The 20215-nt window shown below is 35.8% G+C and overlaps 1 protein-coding gene across 1 annotated transcript in view; it reads right to left on the reverse strand.

Moving 5' to 3' along the window:
* Positions 1 to 74: 74 nt before the first annotated feature.
* LOC107698982 (voltage-dependent L-type calcium channel subunit alpha-1D-like) overlaps positions 75 to 20215 on the reverse strand; it is a gene marked incomplete at its 3' end in the record, with an annotated part of 56113 nt that continues 35972 nt past the window's right edge. Inside the window, exons 5-12 of the mRNA XM_016500155.1 lie at positions 18501 to 18667; positions 17098 to 17250; positions 15671 to 15867; positions 14425 to 14528; positions 6558 to 6724; positions 2795 to 2869; positions 187 to 271; positions 75 to 101 (exon numbers count right to left, since the gene is read on the reverse strand). Of these exons, the coding sequence (XP_016355641.1) occupies positions 75 to 101; positions 187 to 271; positions 2795 to 2869; positions 6558 to 6724; positions 14425 to 14528; positions 15671 to 15867; positions 17098 to 17250; positions 18501 to 18667 (975 nt within the window). The remainder of the gene's footprint in view (positions 102 to 186; positions 272 to 2794; positions 2870 to 6557; positions 6725 to 14424; positions 14529 to 15670; positions 15868 to 17097; positions 17251 to 18500; positions 18668 to 20215) is intronic.

Consider the following 20215-nt stretch of genomic DNA (forward strand, 5'->3'; position numbering starts at 1 on the left):
AGACAGACAGATAGATAGATAGATAGATAGATAGATGATAGAATATAATGTGAACTAATCACAACTTTACTGACCTGAACTTTGATTTTGAAATTTTTTGACTGTAAATTGAAAGAAATTGTAAAGTTAATAAATTCATATGTTTCTTGATATGAATGTTTCACATGTATGCGTGAGTTTTCTCACCATGTTGGGCCGCAACATGTTGCCTTCTCTTCTCCTTTCTCATTTTCTGTATTCATGGATTCTGTCTCACTCGCCGGCATGCTTGCTATTGTGTCACAAACAAAAGTGTCATCATACACACATTAAAACACATACTTCACACATACTCTGCCAAGAAAGATTTAGTGGACAAAAACCAGACATGATCATCTTCCTGATAAACATTCAACAATGATAATGAGATTTTGAGACACATCATTAGTGAAACCCAATTCAAGTCAAATGTTCCAACTATAAATATAATGTACACTGTTTTGCATAGATAAGGCTAAAAAGAGAGAGTATGCATGTGCAAAAAATGATTCATGAATATAAGTCAGTAATTTCTAAGCTCTGACATGATGCAATTTGATCTTGAACTTTCGGTTTACCAACACAAGACTTTTTGATAACACATTAGTGTGTACATTAGAATTAGTTAATGCAATAGTTAACATGAACAGACAATGAACAATTCATTTCTACATATATTAAAGCATTTAAAAAATAAAAGGCTGTATGATATGCAATAAATATTTATAAATTAAACAATTATATATATATATATACAGGTGTATACACAAGCACTGTTGAAAATCCAACATGCTTTTTTGTTTTCAATTTATATTTGTCATTCATTTGTTTATTAATTCATTGAATCTTTATGTAGTGTTAGCTATTGTTTATATGTTAACTCAAGTTTAATCAACTTGCATCGCTGTTCTGAGAAGAAATTTACAAAAATTAAATTAAAAGCTAAAGGTTTTATCATGAGTTCGGTAATGGTAAAATAAAGGCAGCTTGAGGGGAAAAGTAAAAAAAAAAATCTGTTTTTCTTAGTCCTCACATTTCCTCAGGATATACGGATAAATCCTGACACATCCAAAGACAGTAATAAGCGAGTGTGATCAGACTTTCTGTGACTGCTCTATAAAATGCTGACCCTGAGCCTGGTGATCTGGGTTTAACCTCATTTCTATGTTAGAAACTCGCTGTCACTGTTTTAAAGTGGGATTTTTAAGTTGGAGACGCTGCACTCCCACTCCTGCCAGATCTGATCTCTGACTCACTCTGATTTTGAGAGAATGAGAATGAGAGGACTAAATTAGCACAGGAACGAGGAAACGAGGCAAGCGAGGAGTCTGATAACACTAATGTTGAGGAAAAATTGATGGGTACAAAGAGCATAAACGCTGATGGGCATAGAGAAGGAAAACTCACACTTGCAATGCACAAGTAGCATGATTAGGAATTAGCAGTGCATTCACACACCACGGCGTCCACATAAACATCACACACATAGACATTAAAGTTTAAACATTTAGCTTAAATACATACATCCATACAGGCCAAAATGGGCAATTTGTGCATAAGTCAATGATTAATACCAAATTTTTTTTAGATACAGCTATAGTAAACATTCACATGGTAAAATGATTTGCTGGATTCCATGCTAAACAGCATGATTATCGATCCCATTCATGTCTGTTCACCACAACATGGAATATCTGTCTAGTTGAGAGGTGAAACCGACTTCTAATCTTTATACTGCATACACTACCATTCAAAAGTTTGGGGTCACTATGATTTTCATTTTCTGAAGAGGAAATTGATACTTTTATTTTTTTAAAAAGATGCATTAAATTGATTAAAAAATGATTAAAAAAAAAGACATTTATAATGTTACAAAAAAATCTATTTCAAATAAATGCTGTTATTTATTTATTTATATTCATCAAAGAATCATGAAAAAATTATCACTGTTTTTCCACAAAAATATTTAGCAAAATATAAGTGTTCAACATTGATAATAAGAATAAATATTTATTTTGCACAAAATCTGGGAAGGATCATGTGACACTGAAGACTAGGCTGCTAAAAATTCAGCTTTGCATCACAGGAATAAATTACATTCTAGCATTCAAATAGAAAACTGCAATATATAGAAAAATGTATAGAAAAATGTAATTTATAGAAAAAATATTTCACAATTTTACTTACAGTACAGTAAGTTTTGTTACAGTAAAATACAACCTTGGTGAATCTTCTTTCTAAAACAAACTTTTGAACAGTAGTGAAGAGTGATTTTATTACAGTTAAAAATCCAATAAAAAGTTGTTTTTAGCTTTATGTTCCTTTCATCTATATACCCCTAATAAGTAACATTTAACAGATAAATGCATTTACAAATGCAAATACAGAAAACGGACCAAAAATTTCAATACAACAGCAAGCATGTCAACATAGGAAAGAAAATGAAGGATATTGCTTAAATGGATTATTACTTCTATAAAATGTGGAAACAGCATAACTAATGTTCAATAAATAATGAAATCAATGAATAATAATAATACAAATCCAAAAACATTATCTGTAAATTAGTTAATTATCCCTTTAGAAATATTAGTCCATTTTGTAACTGGTAACCTAGTATTTTATAATGGCTTCCAGTCAGATTTTAAATCCAGAACCATTCATTTAAAAATGCCTATTAAACAAACACTGTGCAAGGCTTCTAACAGGTAATATTCATGAATATCATCAGTAATCACATATATGAAAGGGACAGAAGGGTGGGAGGGAGATTTACCATGAGTGTCAGAGGACTGGCTGAACCAGTTAAACCCTTTCTTCTTCTTCTCCATCAGGCTGGCCAATGTAACCCCTTCATTTCCCATGCACCCAAAGCCCATGCATGATTTACACAGCACAGCCGCGGCACGGTCATGGGGGCGAGAACGAGTGTCACATCGACACAGGATAAAGCACAGGAACAAGAACAGCACCAACACAACAATTAACAACAATAAACAACAACATCAACATTGAGGCAGCTGGTCAGCTGGACGGGAGCAAAGGATGATGGGTAGTTAGTTAACAGTGAGTGAGAGCAGGTTATTAGGATCACAGTGCAATGAATTTAGTGAAAACATAAGAACATAGCGAGGGACCAAGTGTTGAGATTCAATGGTGCAGATGATGGAGATCTGCGTGCATGTGTATGTAACTTGTACTTAAAAAAGGCCCCTTCTAATATAATTTCTCATGCTAAATCTACACAATTAATCAAATAAAAAATTGCAGTATGGTCTTGTATGATCACTAAAATGCAAGAGTGCAATTTGAAAATGGTACAGAGTCAACAGAGATGAAATTGCCGGTTTGATATTTGCTTGGAAAAGCAGGCTATTATTTGTACATTTTGTTCTCTTTGGACTTACCAGAAATGAACAACCAATTTACAACAACATCTAAAACAATGAGGAATATAATGCATACATGGCAGGCCAATCAAATGAAATACAGTAAATATTCAAAACAATCAGATTTCATGGCATTTTGTGAAACATAACCAAAAGAAATGAGATGTTGGATGTTATCATATATCACAGTTCAAAATTAAAACCATGAAAAATGTATTACTTGAAATAAACTTTAACTGAAATAAAAAAATATATTTTATTTTAACTAGTTGCCAAAGCATTTATTTTCATTTAGTTTAACCCGGTGTAATAAAAGAAACTGAAACTGAAATAAAAATGAATAAAAACTATAGAAACAACTAACAAAATGAAAACACAAAATTCCTAAAACTTTAAAATTAAAATTAAAACATAATAAAATAAAGACAAATTCAAAATAATTAATACAAATTAAAATAATTACACAATTAATAAAAAATAATCTGATTATCTAAAAAACAAAATCAGTAAAATTTGCATTCAGTATCTTTGCCTTTTTTTTCTCAGTAAAAATACTAAAACAATGTACTACGTTAAAATTAAGGAATTTTCCTTATTGATTTTTTTACATTTCAAATATGCTTTGAATTGTGTTGTGTTTCAGGGTTAATGGAAATGACCGTAAACTTAACAGATAATGTCTTGGCAGAAAATGACCAGTAATACAAAGTTCTGTCATGAAACTCTAGATGGCGCAGGCCGATAGGTTCTAACTCAGTCTGATAAACATCATCACATCATTATTCACATGGCACAGCTGACTGGTTTCTTTCACATCAGCAGCCAATGAGCTTGCTGCTCGACATTCAAATACTTGGCCAGTTCTTGCTGTAGCAGTTGCAGCGCACTTCATAAACCCTCCACCTTCCCCAGCTCCACCTGTATAGATCTGCTACGGGGTAATTTCATGTATGTTATATATGGGTGATTTCATGCATGTTATATGTGGAGAAGCAGTATTTCTTACATGCTCACAGCAGCATGTCTGTGGATGTATTGGCAGTAGCAAGTCTCGGTACTTGCTCTGCCACAGCAGTGTAGCAGATCTATTCCACCAAGACCAAATGCATTAACACTGCCATGTACATTACCATGCTAAACTCTCCTAGAGTTATCATAACAGAACTTATTTTTCCATGGATGTTGTGAAGATAAACGTAACTAATATTAAACTAATATTACAATTTATGTATAAAAATTGTATAAAACTGTATACAAAAGTGCTTTTTCCCCCACTTTTATTTTTTTATTTTATATAAGTTTAATTTTATGCTTAAAACAATTCATCTTTTTTCCTATCTTGTTTACAACAAGTTTTACTGGAAAACAAGACAAAGACACTGATTAAGAATGGAAATAAATACTCTTATATAGATTCTTATATAGAAATAGATTCTGTGAACTTTTATGAGCGGAAAGAGAATTCAGCTTGCATTTCCATTTGCAGAATAAGTTCTGCATAAACGCTAAGCCTTCCAGACAAGCGACTTTTGTGGGTCTGCATCAATCAATTATAGCAAAAAACCCTTTCAGAATGCAGCCTGCTAATCTAACCCGGCCGTCTTCTCACAGAACTGAGGTCAGTCATAGAGCTCCAGTGACAGTGGAAGCTGAAATCTGCCATACTGTAGCAGCGGCTCTAACCGCTCAGAATCATGTGTGCTGCTTATATAAAAGGGATTAGGATTAGTCCTTATTTTGCTCAGTTTCTCCACTTCATGCCCTTCTGAGCAAACTCCTCTCGCTCAGCAGACACCCAGCAAACAGGGAACGTTCTCAGAAGGTTCTCGCAATGTTAGAAACACATATTATCAACAATGTTTACAAAATGTAAAAAAAGAATGTTCCTTGACATTTAGAGAACAACATTTCACATTACCTAAATGTTCTTAGAACATATTTTTGTTAGCTGGGTACCGGCCATGCTGACTGTCTTACGTTTAGCTCATTTAATGTCACTTTTAGACAATACATGGAGAAGACTTGATCAAACCAAAACTGCAAGCATGATGAACTCTAGTTCTCCAGTTTCCAGAATCAGCCCCTGCTGTCAGTCGCGTACTGAACCTTCTGACCTGGAGATGTTTGAATATGATGGACAAATCTGCGGTGAGAGACTTGAGGCGTCAGCGCATGCTGACTGCTCCTCAACTATTTCATCAAAAATACACCAGAGGCAGCTGTTTTGGGTTTGCTGACATCTGTTCTCTGTTTGATGGGCATGACGGACCAATTAAAGATGGCTCTGTGGCTGCTACAAAAAGTTGCAAAGCTTTGGTTGTAATGTCACCCTTAGCTATTACACATCAGAAAATAGCAATGCAGAAGCTCACTGAGCAAATTTCATTAGATCAACACAAAATACAAATAATTCATTTTGAGTTGACTAATTAGGCCTATTGATTCCTTAATATGCTGATTTTTCAACATTTTTCAAACTAAGCTAATGCTGCAAAAATAAAGAACACAACCATTAAGCAGACTTTAATTCTATCATACAGCAATGTTTTCAGATAATTTAATACTGAATTTATTGTATTTTAATCAATAAATGTAGCCAATAAATGTGCAGAAGTGTATATAAATTACATACAATGGAATTACATACATGAATATCATCTTATATTTCTGAAAAAAGTGTATTTTATTGAAAAGTGAAAGTATTATTTATTAAATAGCCTACCATACCTACAGCAGTAATATGAATTTTTAATTCTACTTCCTTAAATTTGCATTCAAATTGACCAAATTGTTTGCTACTCAGATCAAACTGAATTCAAATTCATGAACTAATTTGCAATTTAAAAATCATTCTCAGTTCAATTCTAAATCCTTACATGCAATAACTTTCTGCATTTGTCTGAATATGAACTGACCGAGTACTCGGTAATCAACAAGGTACTAGTATGCATTTAAATTACACTGCAAATTCTAAGTTAGTTGAGATGACCATACCAGTTGCACATCACTTTTCATTGTCATGTAAAAATGTGCTAATATAAAGTTATGTGCCAGCATGAAGTGAGATCAGATAGTTTGCAAGTGTAACCTCTATTAGTTGACCGAAATGCAAATCCCACTGCACTGTGAGAGTAGTACTCAGGTACTCACGGTTGCGTTTGCTTTCCTCATCTTCCTCCTCATTCTCAGGGTCGATGTCTTCGGCTTGCGTGATCCAGTCCAGATAACCTTTCAGATCTTCTTCCAGCTGCTGTTTCTCCCGTAGCTTTTGGAAATCTCCACGAGCCTTCGCCTTCTCTCGCTCTTTAGAGAACTCTCTGGGTTCAGGAAAACACAGTTTTACCATCAGAACATTAACAATCCTCCAAATATAATGGCCCCCAAAAGGGCATTGCTAGGAGGTTGATACCAGGTTGGCTCAGGTCACTCTTTTAATAAAAATCAACTGAATTTTAATGCCAAAATGTTTAATATTCACTTAGAAAAGTACACTCGTTTTCTGAACAATTCACAAAAATCACTTATAATTCATGTCTGTAACAAACTGCAGAAAGAGTTCTGCTTCAAAATATAATGCCTAAGGTAAGGGATTTGTTCAAATTACAAAGCCTATGTATGAGCAATTATAACAGTGCATGAGCAGCTAATTTAAAAAAAATAAAGATTTAATACATTATTAATGCACATGTTCACCATATTCACATACAGTTAAACCTAAGTGTAAATGCTTCAGTGTCCTGCCAGCAAGGTGCATGCTTGTCCACAAAGGACAAACAAACGTGCTGGAAACGTCATACAACAGGCACAGCGTCTGAATCTCTCCTGGTGGGATATTAATAACCCTGCAGCTCTAAGAAATGGCTTGTAGGACTTACGGACACAGGAAGGAGATTCATTTCACCCTTCCAGAGGGGGTCACAAAATCTGTGCCCCCCTCTGAAGGAAATGAAGGAGAAGAGGATGAATATGAGAGTAATAGGCTGTCTTGCTGACGTAAAAAACAAAACAATGGAATTGAATTGAGTCACCTGTCTGGCTAAGGTCTCCATCCTCTCCTCCATCTGCCCTTCCTTTCTCTGGCTATTCCATTTTCTCATCTCCTCAAGTTCTTTTTGTCTCCTTCTGTCTTAACTAATCTCTGTATTCTGTTCAAGGTTCATGCAAAAACGAAGAATCCAAAAACTGACGTACAACAAAAGTTATGATGAACCTGTACAGGTTTTGTAAACTATATCGACATACACTACCATTCAAAAGTTTGAGGTCAGTAAAATTAACACTTTTACTCAGCAAGAATGCATTAAATTGATCAAAAGTGACAGTAAAGACATATAAAGATTTATAATTAGGGATGCACAGATACTGCGCTCCTGTACTCGTACTTGTACTCGTAAAAATGCCCAGATACCAAAAGCAGGGTCCACACAACGTGTGAATAGAGCTGTGTCCAGAAAAAGAAACACCGACAACAGAACAACAAAGAGTAGAATGGATTGATAAGCAGAGCGCGCGGCGGCACAAATGCGCGAGCTTGTCGAGTGAATATTTCATAGACATCACTGGAAAGTTTGTAGTTCGGACGGATATTTCAAAAGCAAGTAAGTAAAACAATGCACAAGTTACTAAAGTTATTTGACGGTAAGGAGAAAGAGAGCGAGAGAGAGAGTCAGAGAGCGTGCACTTCTGTCGCATGATCTTGATTGCTGTTCGCTCCAAGTGCATGCATTTAGATTAAAACTAAATCGTAAATATAAAACAAACAAAAATGATAGGGGCAATCACTATAAACAACATTTATGTTAAACGTCAAGCTTATACAACTTTATTTAAAGCAAAAGTGAAATTAGCAGACTGTGTGAAATGCGCTAGGCTATAAGTGTCTAATACAAACATGTGCACGCTGCACATGTTTAGCTTGCTTTAAAGGCCAAAGTATACTTTTTACTCCTACACGAGGGTCCGCGTACAGTTCGTGTGACGCAAATTACATCACAAAAATTGTACGTGCGTACTCGTATAATGTATAACGAGTGGTTCCCTGCATTATTTTAGGAAAACGTCTTGTGATTACAGTATTGAGCTGCTCTAATGCGCCATTAAAATGAACAGTGAAAGTAACAAAAGCTTATACAATACATTTTAACAGGTATAATTAAGTGTGTAAATAACTGAAGGAAATATCTGTTTGCTAAATGAAGCCAGCTAACATGATTCATATTATTATTATTATTATTATTATTTTGTTCCTGTACCCAATATTTAAACAAAAATGTAAATGCTGTGAAAAATTTACCAAAAAGTACCAAAAATGAAAGTATCGGTCTCGTTCTGAAAAAAGTGGTATTGGTGCATCCTTATTTCTAATGCTGTTAAAGATTTCCATTTCAAATAAATGCTGTTCTTTTAAACTTTCTATTCATCAGTGAATAGAAAACGTCTCGGGTTACTCACGTAACCCATGTTCTCTGAATAGGGAATGAGACGCTGTGTAGCTATGACACAATGGGAACAGCCCTTGGGTGTGCCGAGTGTCTGAAGCCCGTATGGAATCACGGCAATTCAATGGCTGATGGTGCAGGCCCCACCTCGACGTTACCATGTCACCCAGTCTAATACTAGCGACTGCACCATCCAGAGGAAGCAACACTCCTGGTAGAATGAGCTTGAATATCTAGCGGTGAAGAGAGACCTCAGACCTCACAAGCATCCCTTACCAATGAGAAATTCTATGTTTTGATGCAGCGAGCCCTCTGCGGCCAGCACCAAAACACACCAACAATTGGGAGGAATCCACATAGAGCTTCAAAGCTCAAACAGGGCAGAGCAGGTGAAGCCTCTCGTCCTCAACAGAAGCAAAAGGAGGAGGACAGGAGTGAAGCACGACCACCTGGGAGCGAAATGACGTGGACAAGACCTTGGGGACATAACGCCTAAGCCCACGAATAAATGAAGAGATCAAACGATGTCTACCTAGGGGGACTTAGTCCGCATACCGGCGAGCAGCAATAGCTGCAACATAAACTCTCAAGGTGGTAGCAGCCACTCCAGCCGCAAACTTCTCCTGCAGAAATTCCAGCACTGAACCAATTGGGCAGATGACTTGGTCCACTGCATGAGCGGAACATCACGACTCAAAAACTTTCCACTTGGAAGAATAAAGCCTCCTAGTAGAAGGAGCCTTTCATTATCAATGGTTTCCTGAACGTCCACAGGAAGACCAGAGGTTACAGCTGACTGCCCTTAATCGGCCACACCCATAGCATCCAAATCTTGGGTTGAGGGTGCCAGATCCTGCCCTTGAGTTGAGACAGCAGGTCTTTCCTGATTGGAATCTCCCATTGGGTGTGCTCTAGAAGGGAGACTAGCTCCGAGAACCATGTCTGGGATGGCCAGAACGGGGCTATCAGCAGGAGGCTGACTCCGCACTCCCTCACTCTAGACCGCAGGAATCAACTTGATTGGCGGAAATGTGTACAGCCTCAGATCGAGCCACGGGTGAGCAAAAGCATCTATCCCTAGAGGTGCCAGGTGACATAGGGAGAACCAAAGGGGACACTGGGTCAATTCCTGCGATGCGAAGAGATTTACCTCCGCCCTGCCGAAAAGATCCCAGATCTAAGCCACTGTCTGGCAGTTTAGCATCCAGTCCCCCGACCTGAGTTTCTGCCTCGATCGGAAGTCCACTGTGAGGTTCAGAGCACGAACCGCTCATGAACCGCTCTCAGAGAAAGAAACCTGTCATGAGCCCAAAGAAGGGGGTGGCATGCATGCCTGTCCAGTGTGCATGACCGTGACACTCTTAGTAGGAGGAGGGCCGGCCACGAGGGACAAACTCCTTTGGTCTTCATCCACCACAGAAATGGCCTTATATATGAAGCAGCCCCAGGGGCAGCACAGGAGAGGCCATTGCCAAGAGATCCAGGAGTCTGCGACATGTGCTCAGTGAAACATGATGGCCTAGCTTGAAGCGGGCCAAACATGTTTTGATACCAGAAATCTGAACAGGAGCCAAATGGGCCTGCATTGAAACAGAACTGGGGTGGACCCCCCCAAGAAAATGGTCCACTGAAAAAGGGTGAAAACGCTCTTCTGAGCATTCAACCTGAGGCCAAGAGATTGAAGATGGTGAAGAAGAATGTCTCTGTGACGACTCACCAACTCCCTAGAATGGGCCAAGATGATCCAATCGTCCGGTAGTTGAGCACACGGGTGCCCTGGAGCCTCAACGGGGGCCAGAGCAGCATCCATGCACTTCGTGAACGTCCCTGGAGCCAAAGCCAGACCGAAGGGAAGAACCCTGTACTGGTACGCCTTTCCCCCAAAGGCAAACCTGAGGAACTTCCTGTGCTGCTGAACAACCTGAATATTAAAATAAGCATCCTTCAGGTCTACAGTAACGAACCAATCAACGAATCGCAAAATGTCATCTAACATCTGGAATCATCATTTGAGTGCCTCTGGGTAGGGACATAAATAATCGTGGAAAAACTCCACCGAATCTGTGCGAGAGAGGGAGAAAGGGCGAGGACCGTCAGCTCACTTTCTATAGCCTCGAACTCCACATCTGAACCCCAGGCCGCAGATTCACGAAGGGCCTCAGCGGCCTCCGGAGCAGTATGACGGGGAAAACGGATCACTGAGATTCAGAGACAGAGATTCTCACAAAATGTACAGCTAGAAATGCTGTAAAAAGCCTCATGCGAGTGAGACAAACCCATACATTTAACACACTTACTGTGTGAGTTGTCGCTCACAATAAAGTGAGAGCACGGTGGATGGCAGCAATGAAACTCCATAGCACTTCACCATGAGGAGAAACGAGGTTCCATTGAATGCAGTCGCTGAAGTGCAAAAGAGAAACTCAAAGAAATAAGCCAAAACACAGGCCAGATAAATCGCTACTGAAGGGCTAAACGACCGCTTCTGAAGGAAGGAAATCTGAGAGGCAGATGGCCCAATCTCTAGTATTAGAGTGGATGACATAGTGACGTCGAGGTGGAGCCTGCGCCATCATTCAATGAATTGGCGTGATTCCATACAGGCTTCAGACAATCGACACACCCAAGAGACGTTCCCATTGCGTCATAGCTACGCAGCATTGAGTGAACCTATGAAAGAGAACTATTAATCAGCACTACTGTTTTCAACATTGATAATAAGAAATGTTTCTTGAGCAGCAAATCAGCATATTAGAATGATTTCTGAAGGATCATGAGACACTGAAGACTGGAGTAATGATGCTGATAATTCAGCTTTGCATCACAGGAATAAATTACATTTTAAAATATATATATATAAATATATATATATAAAACATAGTAAAATAGAAAACCATTCTTTTAAATGATAATAGTAATATTTCATAATATATTTTGATCAAATGCATACAATACATTTGTATTTAAGTGCTGAATTGGTAAATCATCCTAATGACAGATTTTTTCCCAAAAAAGCAAATGTTTCTGCTGAATTAGCATCATTCACCTGCTTTGCCCTAGTCTTTTAGTCTAAACAATTTAATTTCTCCTCCATGACTTTCATGAGTCTGAATCACTTCCTCTCATAGTGTTTCGCTCTGTCCTTGGACCCATTTGACTTAATAATGTCATCAGTTCAGAACGATTCAACCCAGCAGATGTGAGGATCTTTTCACAGCACACAACACGTCAGAAAACACCTGAAACCTCTATATATATAAAAATTAAAAAACGACTAATATACAGTCATGGAAAGAAGGATTGCAAATACCCCAAGCATATCCTTAATGTCACTAATTTACAATGAATCTAAAAATGTTTGTTTGTCTAAAACTGAGGTTTGTCTTTGTTTTTACATAAGTGAGATTAGAAAAGTATTTCACTATATTTTACTATAATTATGACTATAAATAACTATTTTTAAAAAACTATAAATAGTGTATGTTCAGTTACACTAAAACACCTTAGGACTGAGTTAACATTCAGAATAGAATGCATATGGAAATGCTTACAGTTTAGACCAGTTTGGACCATCATAAAATCAAAGACATTTGGGTTTTTAGATGGTTTTTAAGTATTAGATAATCCTGATCTGTTACTGGCATAGACTGGATTGTTTAAGGTAAACCAACATCGCTATGATGGGTGAACAGCTAGAACCAGCATGAAAGTAAACCCAAAACCATTACACTGGTTAATATGATGCAATAGGATGGTTTAATACATGAATAAATAAAATATATTTAAATTAAAAAGAATGTATGTATATTAAGTGAATAATATTATTACTAATACACGAATACCCGTTTATTAAATTATGTACTATGTAATAATTACTTAATACTGAGTTTATTATTATTATTATTAGCAGTAGTAGTAGTAGTAGTAGTAGTATTAACACACAGACACTGATGTGACAAAAGTTGCCCAGTTCACCTGAATTCACCCTAGTTTTGTAAAAAATAACCATAGTAGTAGGGCTGGGCAATATGGCCAAAAAAATTATCGCGATAATTATTTTCATATCAGTCGATATCGATAATTATAACGATAAATGTCAAATCTTTATTTCTTTCAAGTTTAAAGCCAGATTTGTGCTCCAAAGTGAAAGTTGTAGAAAACAGACCATTAATTTCCCTTAAAATAAATATCTAAATAGACAAATTAATTTCTTAGTTTCTGCATGTTCTAATGAGTGATATTGTTTCAAATCAAGAAACACATTTGGGTTGCCTGATAATATTAATAATAATAATATCACTTTTTTGTCTCTTAGAAATGCACATTTGATAGTAGCTCGAGTTAGGATGCAGAGGTAAATATTTGTTCACTATCAAAATCAGTAACATCTGTAAAAAATTGCAGCAACCTCAGTTTTATATGGTTACATTTATTCTGACCAAGGTTTTTTTTTTATTAAACATTGGTCTCCCATAGTAGCATACATTTAAATCATGAATTCATGAATCATCAACACAGTTAAAACCACACATATAGCACCTCAATACAATGGTAAAAATATAACTATATGTTTTTAGGTAGCCTATTTGTATGAAAAACAGTAGTCTAAAAACATTCAGTATAAATGCACACACGCTATAGCTTAATCACAAATACGTACTATAATTACCATTACTCCTGTATTAAAATTCAGTGTGAATATCCCAAGTTTCTGCCACAATACCATGGTGCAGTGAGTGTTACTACAGTAAATCCATGGTAAATGATGGCGATGTGTAGATTGAAAAGCCTTCTGACTGTCTTGTTGCACACAGTGTTTCTCCTGTTTGGCTTTAAATTAGTTTAAATCACTAAGTCATTTGTGTTCATCGCTGAATTCAAGCAGTGGATCTCACAGCGCTGTTTAGTGCTCGCGTGATCGAGTAAACGCATCTGCTCTAGTGAGCTCGCGCCGCGCGGCAGTTTGAACTTTGATCCGAGCGGATAAACAGTCCGTGTGTGGGGCGCTTCAAATGAGTCGCGCTGTTTCGTTCCGCTTTTGGCGCATTAACATTATATCGAACATTTATCAAACTCTTCATATCGTTTCATCGAGGACAATTATATCGCGATAATTATCGTTATCGAATTATCGCCCAGCCCTACATAGTAGTTTGCCATTTTTGTCCATGACTGTGGTATTGATCCAAGATCAGGTCTATCGTCAAACTTCATGCTGAACCCCATGCAGGAAAAACTTCAGCTCAGATGTTGAGAGAAATGACAGCAGACATAGAAAACCACAGCAGTCTCCACAGCACACAGCGTTTCTCATTCTCTTACCCACTGAGTACACCCAGGACAAGATTCAACACAAAAAACGAGCCCAAAATGATCAGACTAACAAAGTAGATCCACGGCGTCTCCCAGCCAATGGCGTCATTCACCTACAGGGAGCCAAACAGGACGGTTAACCCAGAGAGAGGCTACATTTAGCTGAGAGAAACACCAGGGATGGAGTTTAGTCTCGGGAGAGAGAGAGAGAAAAAAAAAAATTGGAGATCAGGGGCTGTAGTGAAGAGAAAAGAGGAGCTGCTCACCCGCTCAACACACCCAGAACCAGGTTCAAGACGAAGAAAGAGCCGAAGATGACCAAGCTCACAAAGTACACCCAGGGCAGCTCCAACCCCATAGCATCATTCATCTGAGAGAGGAGAGGAAGTGAACGAGGAGGAAGAGAGAAAGAGAGAAACGAATGAAAGATTTGGGATGAAACATAAACTGTAAGGAGAAGGTTAAAAATAGGTCTAGAGAAGACATTATACTCTAAATCAAACTGGATTTCAGTTTTAACACATTTAGATGTTTTGAATAAATTCCAGAAGGCTTTCAAAAGTACAACTTCTAATAAAAAAATTTGAGTGTAGGATGAAGTCAAGATAGAAGTCAAAGAAAAGATAAAGGAGAAGTCCCACACACTGTCCATAAGCTTGCAAGAATTGTATTGAATAAGCTACATTTCAGAGACCTTTGTCAGGCATTTTCTTTGAATAAATAAATAACTGAATTTATATATAAACCTTTTTCAAGTATTTTCTTTAAACAAATAAATATTTAATTAAAAAAGAAACATTGTATGTCTAGTCTACCCTGACCAAACCACTGAAAATGATGAAAATTATTTATGTCAAATAAATAAAAAAAAATAAAAAATTATATATACAAATTATTTTATGAATTTTTATTAATTTAAATAACATTATTTTATTTTAATTTAATTTGATAAATTATTTATTAATTTTAATATATACAAATTAATAAAAACATACATACATATATTAAAAAATGTATATGAATTAAAATAATTAAATATATGTATACATCTATAAATTGTAAAATTGTAACTTTTTTCCAGGAGGCAAGCTTTATTACCATGCATGCTGGATTATGCATATTTACATGTTAAATTTGGGCATGTCAAATAAGCAGTTAGATTTCCTGTGAATCACCCCAAAAAATTCTATGTTGAAAATCTATCTGAAGTTTTTGCTGCTGTAAATGAAGTGTGTGCTGTGATGAAATGGAGTAAAGATATTCCAGCAGATGATGTGAAAGGTGGGTGGATCTCATCAGAGCACACTGGTCAGTCACAGACCCTTGAGTTCCTGCTTCAGTGTGTGGGCTGCTAGTTTGAGCTTCTCACACTCTCCACAAAGCAGTAATGACTGTTCAAGCACTTCATCCTTTCCACACAAATATAATTATTGACTAACATTCATTATACAGTACTTCAACAAGAAGACGTGCTAGCTAGGATGCGAGAGGAAGTAGCATGCTAATACTAACCCAGTAGAGCACATCCGTCCAGCCCTCCATGGTAATGCACTGAAACACAGTGAGCATGGCAAACATGAAGTTGTCGAAGTTCGTGATGCCTCCGTTGGGGCCGTGCCAGCCCTCCTTACACACGGTGCCGTTAATGGGGCATGTGCGGCCATGACCGTTAACAGCACACGGCGCGGGTTCATCCTCTGCTATTATTTCTGCAGAAAGAGGAGAGAAGATCAAACTAAACAAGCATAATAGTTCTAAACACTTTCCAACAATTCATGAATTGCAATGCGTTGAAAACATGAATCTATATTCATAGTATGTACACTGTAAAAAAAAGGATTTTATGAAGTTGTAAACAAAACGAATATCATTGGTGTTTGTTATACTAAGAAAGTACTATTTCAGTCTTTCTACTTCAAATCAGCATATAGATGCTAATTTAATGTCACAACAACAGTATTCTATGATGATGATGTGTCTTCCAGAAATGGAAAAAAATATCTATAGATTAAACTCCATAAATATATTTTTATACATACATATATATATATATATATATATATGTATATATAGGGAAATGTCATTTTGGAATTTCTGTGGTTTAATGTGATATTGTTGTTCATGTATGTTCATGATGAAATTTTCTTTTATTGTTGTAATTAATTTATAGCATTAACAAGATGACCCGCTGAAATCATTTTGGGAGCGATGACTGATTGAATGTATATTTAGTCCAGTGCCTGTATATAAGATTAGTATTGACCAAGTTCAGAGGCTGTCATATGTGGATCAACTTACTATTTTGTGTATTTTCAACAGTTTCAATATGAAAAATAACTTTTATATTGATTCAATGGATTTATTGCATTTTGAAGAAAAAAAAGTGTCATGGATTTATTGCATTTTGGGGAAAAAATAATAACATTTTATAATAAATCTTTGAAAATCAAAATCTGGATTTGAATTTTTAATGTTATTATAACCTAAAGATGCTATGTGGAAGTTTGAAACAGAAAATAGTGGTTTTCATCTTGCCACTTTCTTGGTAAAGAAAACACATTTTTACTCAAATTAATCAAAATGGAGTTATAGCGTTTTGGAACCAAACTCTTCATATATATATATATACACTAGTGTTCAAAAGTTTGGGATCAGTAAGATTTTTTTTTCTTTTTTTGGAAGAAATTAATACTTTTACTCAGCAAGGATGCATTATATTGATCAAAAGTGACAGTAAAGACATTTATAATGTTACCAAAGATTCCTATTTCAAACAAATGTTGTTCTTTTGAACTTTCTATTCTTAAAAAAATCCTGAAAAATAAATGTATCAAGGATTATACAAAAATAATAAGCAGCACAATATTTTTTAAATTTATAATAATAAGAAATGTTTCTTGAGCAGCAAATCAGCATATTTTAATAAAGGTCAAACACACCTGTCCCTTGAAAGTAACAGGTAGCGTGCATTTTTCCAATGAAAAGCTCCAAACCGATGATGGCGTAGATGATGATAACGAACAGAACCAGCAGGGCGATGTGGAGGAGAGGAACCATGGCTTTAATGATGGAGTTCAGCACCACCTGTAAACCTGAGAATATGCTAAAGTACGTAAAAACACATGACCATGCACATGCATGCAAATTAACACTAACCCCAAAGCATTTGAGCATTCACATTTCAGTCCAAATGTTCACATCTAACTCATATTGCATACACACAGACACACATTAGTGTCTTTAGGGCAATGAATTTGACAGCTTGTTCTCAGAGAATGTTCCTGAGGGTGATGCAGCAAGGAACGCTGCGCTTTTCCTGCCATATGGCCACATCATGCGCCTTCTCTCACCCAGCATCCACCCCTCTGCGGGGGTCCGGCGCTCTGGGGACTCAGAAAGGGATGCTGTCAAAGTGCCTCATGATTAGTGTTGTGCAAAACTAAAATTTTTTTTTTTTAAATCGAATAGTCGTGGGCTGGCTGAATGACTAGTCGACTTATCAGTCTTAACTAGAAGCCTTGAATATGTAATCAGCTTCACCTGACCTTGAAAATACATAAATCTGTATCACTCACTAATAACAAAGAGGTTTCCCTCAAAAAACTCCTAATTTGCTGCTTATTGATAGTAAGTAAGGTAGTTGTTGTAGTAGTTATGTTTGGGGTTAAGGGATGTAGAATATGGTCATGCATTAATATGTGCTTTTTAAGTACTAGTGCTTTTAATATGCATGTTAATAAGTTAACTAGTTAATAGTGTATAGTGTTACTTAACATTTTCAGTATTTAAAAAAAGTAAATGTTAACTGAAATAAATTTAATATATATTTAAAACATGTATTTTATTTCAGCTAGTAGCCAAGACAATATTTCTCATTTTTGTTTAGTTTAACTTTAAGTATGAATTTTTTTACAATTATTAAAATTAATAAAAACTATGTAGACATTTTTTAAAAATCAAAAACTAATTAAAATGAAAAAAAACAACAACAACACAAATTACTATAAATAAAATGAAAGTGAAAACAGAAAATATAAAATTTATAATATTAAAATAACAATGATACTTTTATATAAACAATTTAGAATGCAGTATATATACTGTAAAATGTGTTAACCAACAACTGTAATCTTAAAGAGTTATTTCTACCCAATTTAACTAAAATTTGTTTTGTTGGTATAGATTATTGTATATTGCATAAATCCAGTTAAATTAGATGTCACCATTTTTTTCAGTGTACTCACTATAAGTAAAGACATAACTTTTAAATAGGGACTTCCATTAGTAAATGTATTATTGGTAACGCCTAATGACGAAGGTTTTTTTTTTTTTTTTAACTCACTGGGCACTCCTGAGACCAGGCGAAGAGGTCGCAGCACTCGAAAGGCTCTGAGGGCTTTGACATCGAAACCTCCTGGTTTCCCTCCATGGCCGTGAACAGGCGGGAGGCTTCCAGCAGTATCCTTCTCCCCTTCTTTGGTCAAAATTTCCAAGACAACACTAAACAATCTGTGGGGGAAAAACACATAACTCATCGATACCACAAAATATCAATAAAGTATAAATAAAGAAATATAAATAAAATTGTTTATTTCAAAAAAATGGTTTGGTATCTTTACCTACACATTTCAATAAATGCATTTACTGATTGTTTATGCCTTACAAACCTCAAGCAAACCAAACCTGCTTTGATTTAGACTGATTCAAAGATAGAGCAATCTCAAAGATCTGATTTAAAGAACCTTTTCAGAAGAGTCATTTCTTGTGAACTGGACTGCAACAGCATTGTTTTAATACTATTTATATAGTATTACAGTGTTTATTAATATTTTAAGTTAGTTTATTTTATATTTTCAGTTTTCATTTCATAGTTTTAAGTTTCAGTAATTCTGTTATGTGCTTTTGTCAATTTTATTAGTTTTTAGTTAGCTTTATTTCATTTCAATTTTAGTTTTAGCAATTTTAGTACTTCAACTTCAACTTTGTTTTTATTTATTTATTTTCAGTTATAGTTTCCAAAGCAACATTTCTCATTTTTGTATACGTTTTTATACATTTATACCAAGTTTTTCATTTAATATTTGTGTTGTATTTTATTTCATATTTATTGCAATTGATAAAAATGTTTTTAATAGTTTTAACAACAATACTGGACTACACTGATTTTGTTTTGTGTGAGTGTGTGTGAGCGTGTGTGTGTGTGTTTGTATTGGCAACAACATATATATATATAATTTTGCAGTATATAATCTTTTTCCTTCACTATATACAAATCAGAAGAATAACTTCTCTTTTAACAGCACACAGCATTATATCATACAAAAACAATATATATATATATATATATATATATATATATAAAATTAAGTTATAAAAACCTAATATAAAAGATGGTTACATTCTTTGAAACTAATATAAAAATTGTTTTATAAAATTGCTTGTAATCTTGATATAAAGTAGCAGGATTATAGCCAAAATATCAAAACATCTTTGGATTATAAAATAGATAAACCACTTCCAGCATCACATGTCTGCGTGACCTTTCATCAATGTGCCAAAACATAAACAGCAAGACATTCAATCTGAACAACATCAGGCGGCATCATCTGCTGTACACATGATAAAAAAGCAGCGTGTGATGACCTGAAAGGACCATGGTGCACATCTGAATAATGATGTACTACAGGACCTCAGCAACAGCAGATAAAATAACAAAAAATATATTTCTATCAAAAATTGTACTTTGAATGCATCCACTTCTATTACAATAATCACAAGCCTTATTAATGCCGGCGTTTTGCCCTTTAAAGAGTGACTACCTATCTGTGAGTATTCTTGGCTAATCTTCAGCTGCAGGGGGGCTGCTCTGCAGGAGCTAAAGATCAAGAGTGACAGCCCCGTGAACAGAGAGATGGGTAGGTGAAGAGAGAGAGGGAGACAGCTCTTCTGCATGAGGCGAACTGATCGAAATGTGACCTAGCTACACAGTGGACTGTGTGTGTATGAGTGAGATAGAGATGCTGATAAGGAAATACAGAGGAAGAAGAGGAGAGTGTA

The sequence above is a fragment of the Sinocyclocheilus anshuiensis genome, unplaced genomic scaffold (assembly GCF_001515605.1).
Source record: "Sinocyclocheilus anshuiensis isolate Anshui unplaced genomic scaffold, SAMN03320099.WGS_v1.1 scaffold313, whole genome shotgun sequence".
Taxonomy (NCBI): domain Eukaryota; kingdom Metazoa; phylum Chordata; class Actinopteri; order Cypriniformes; family Cyprinidae; genus Sinocyclocheilus; species Sinocyclocheilus anshuiensis.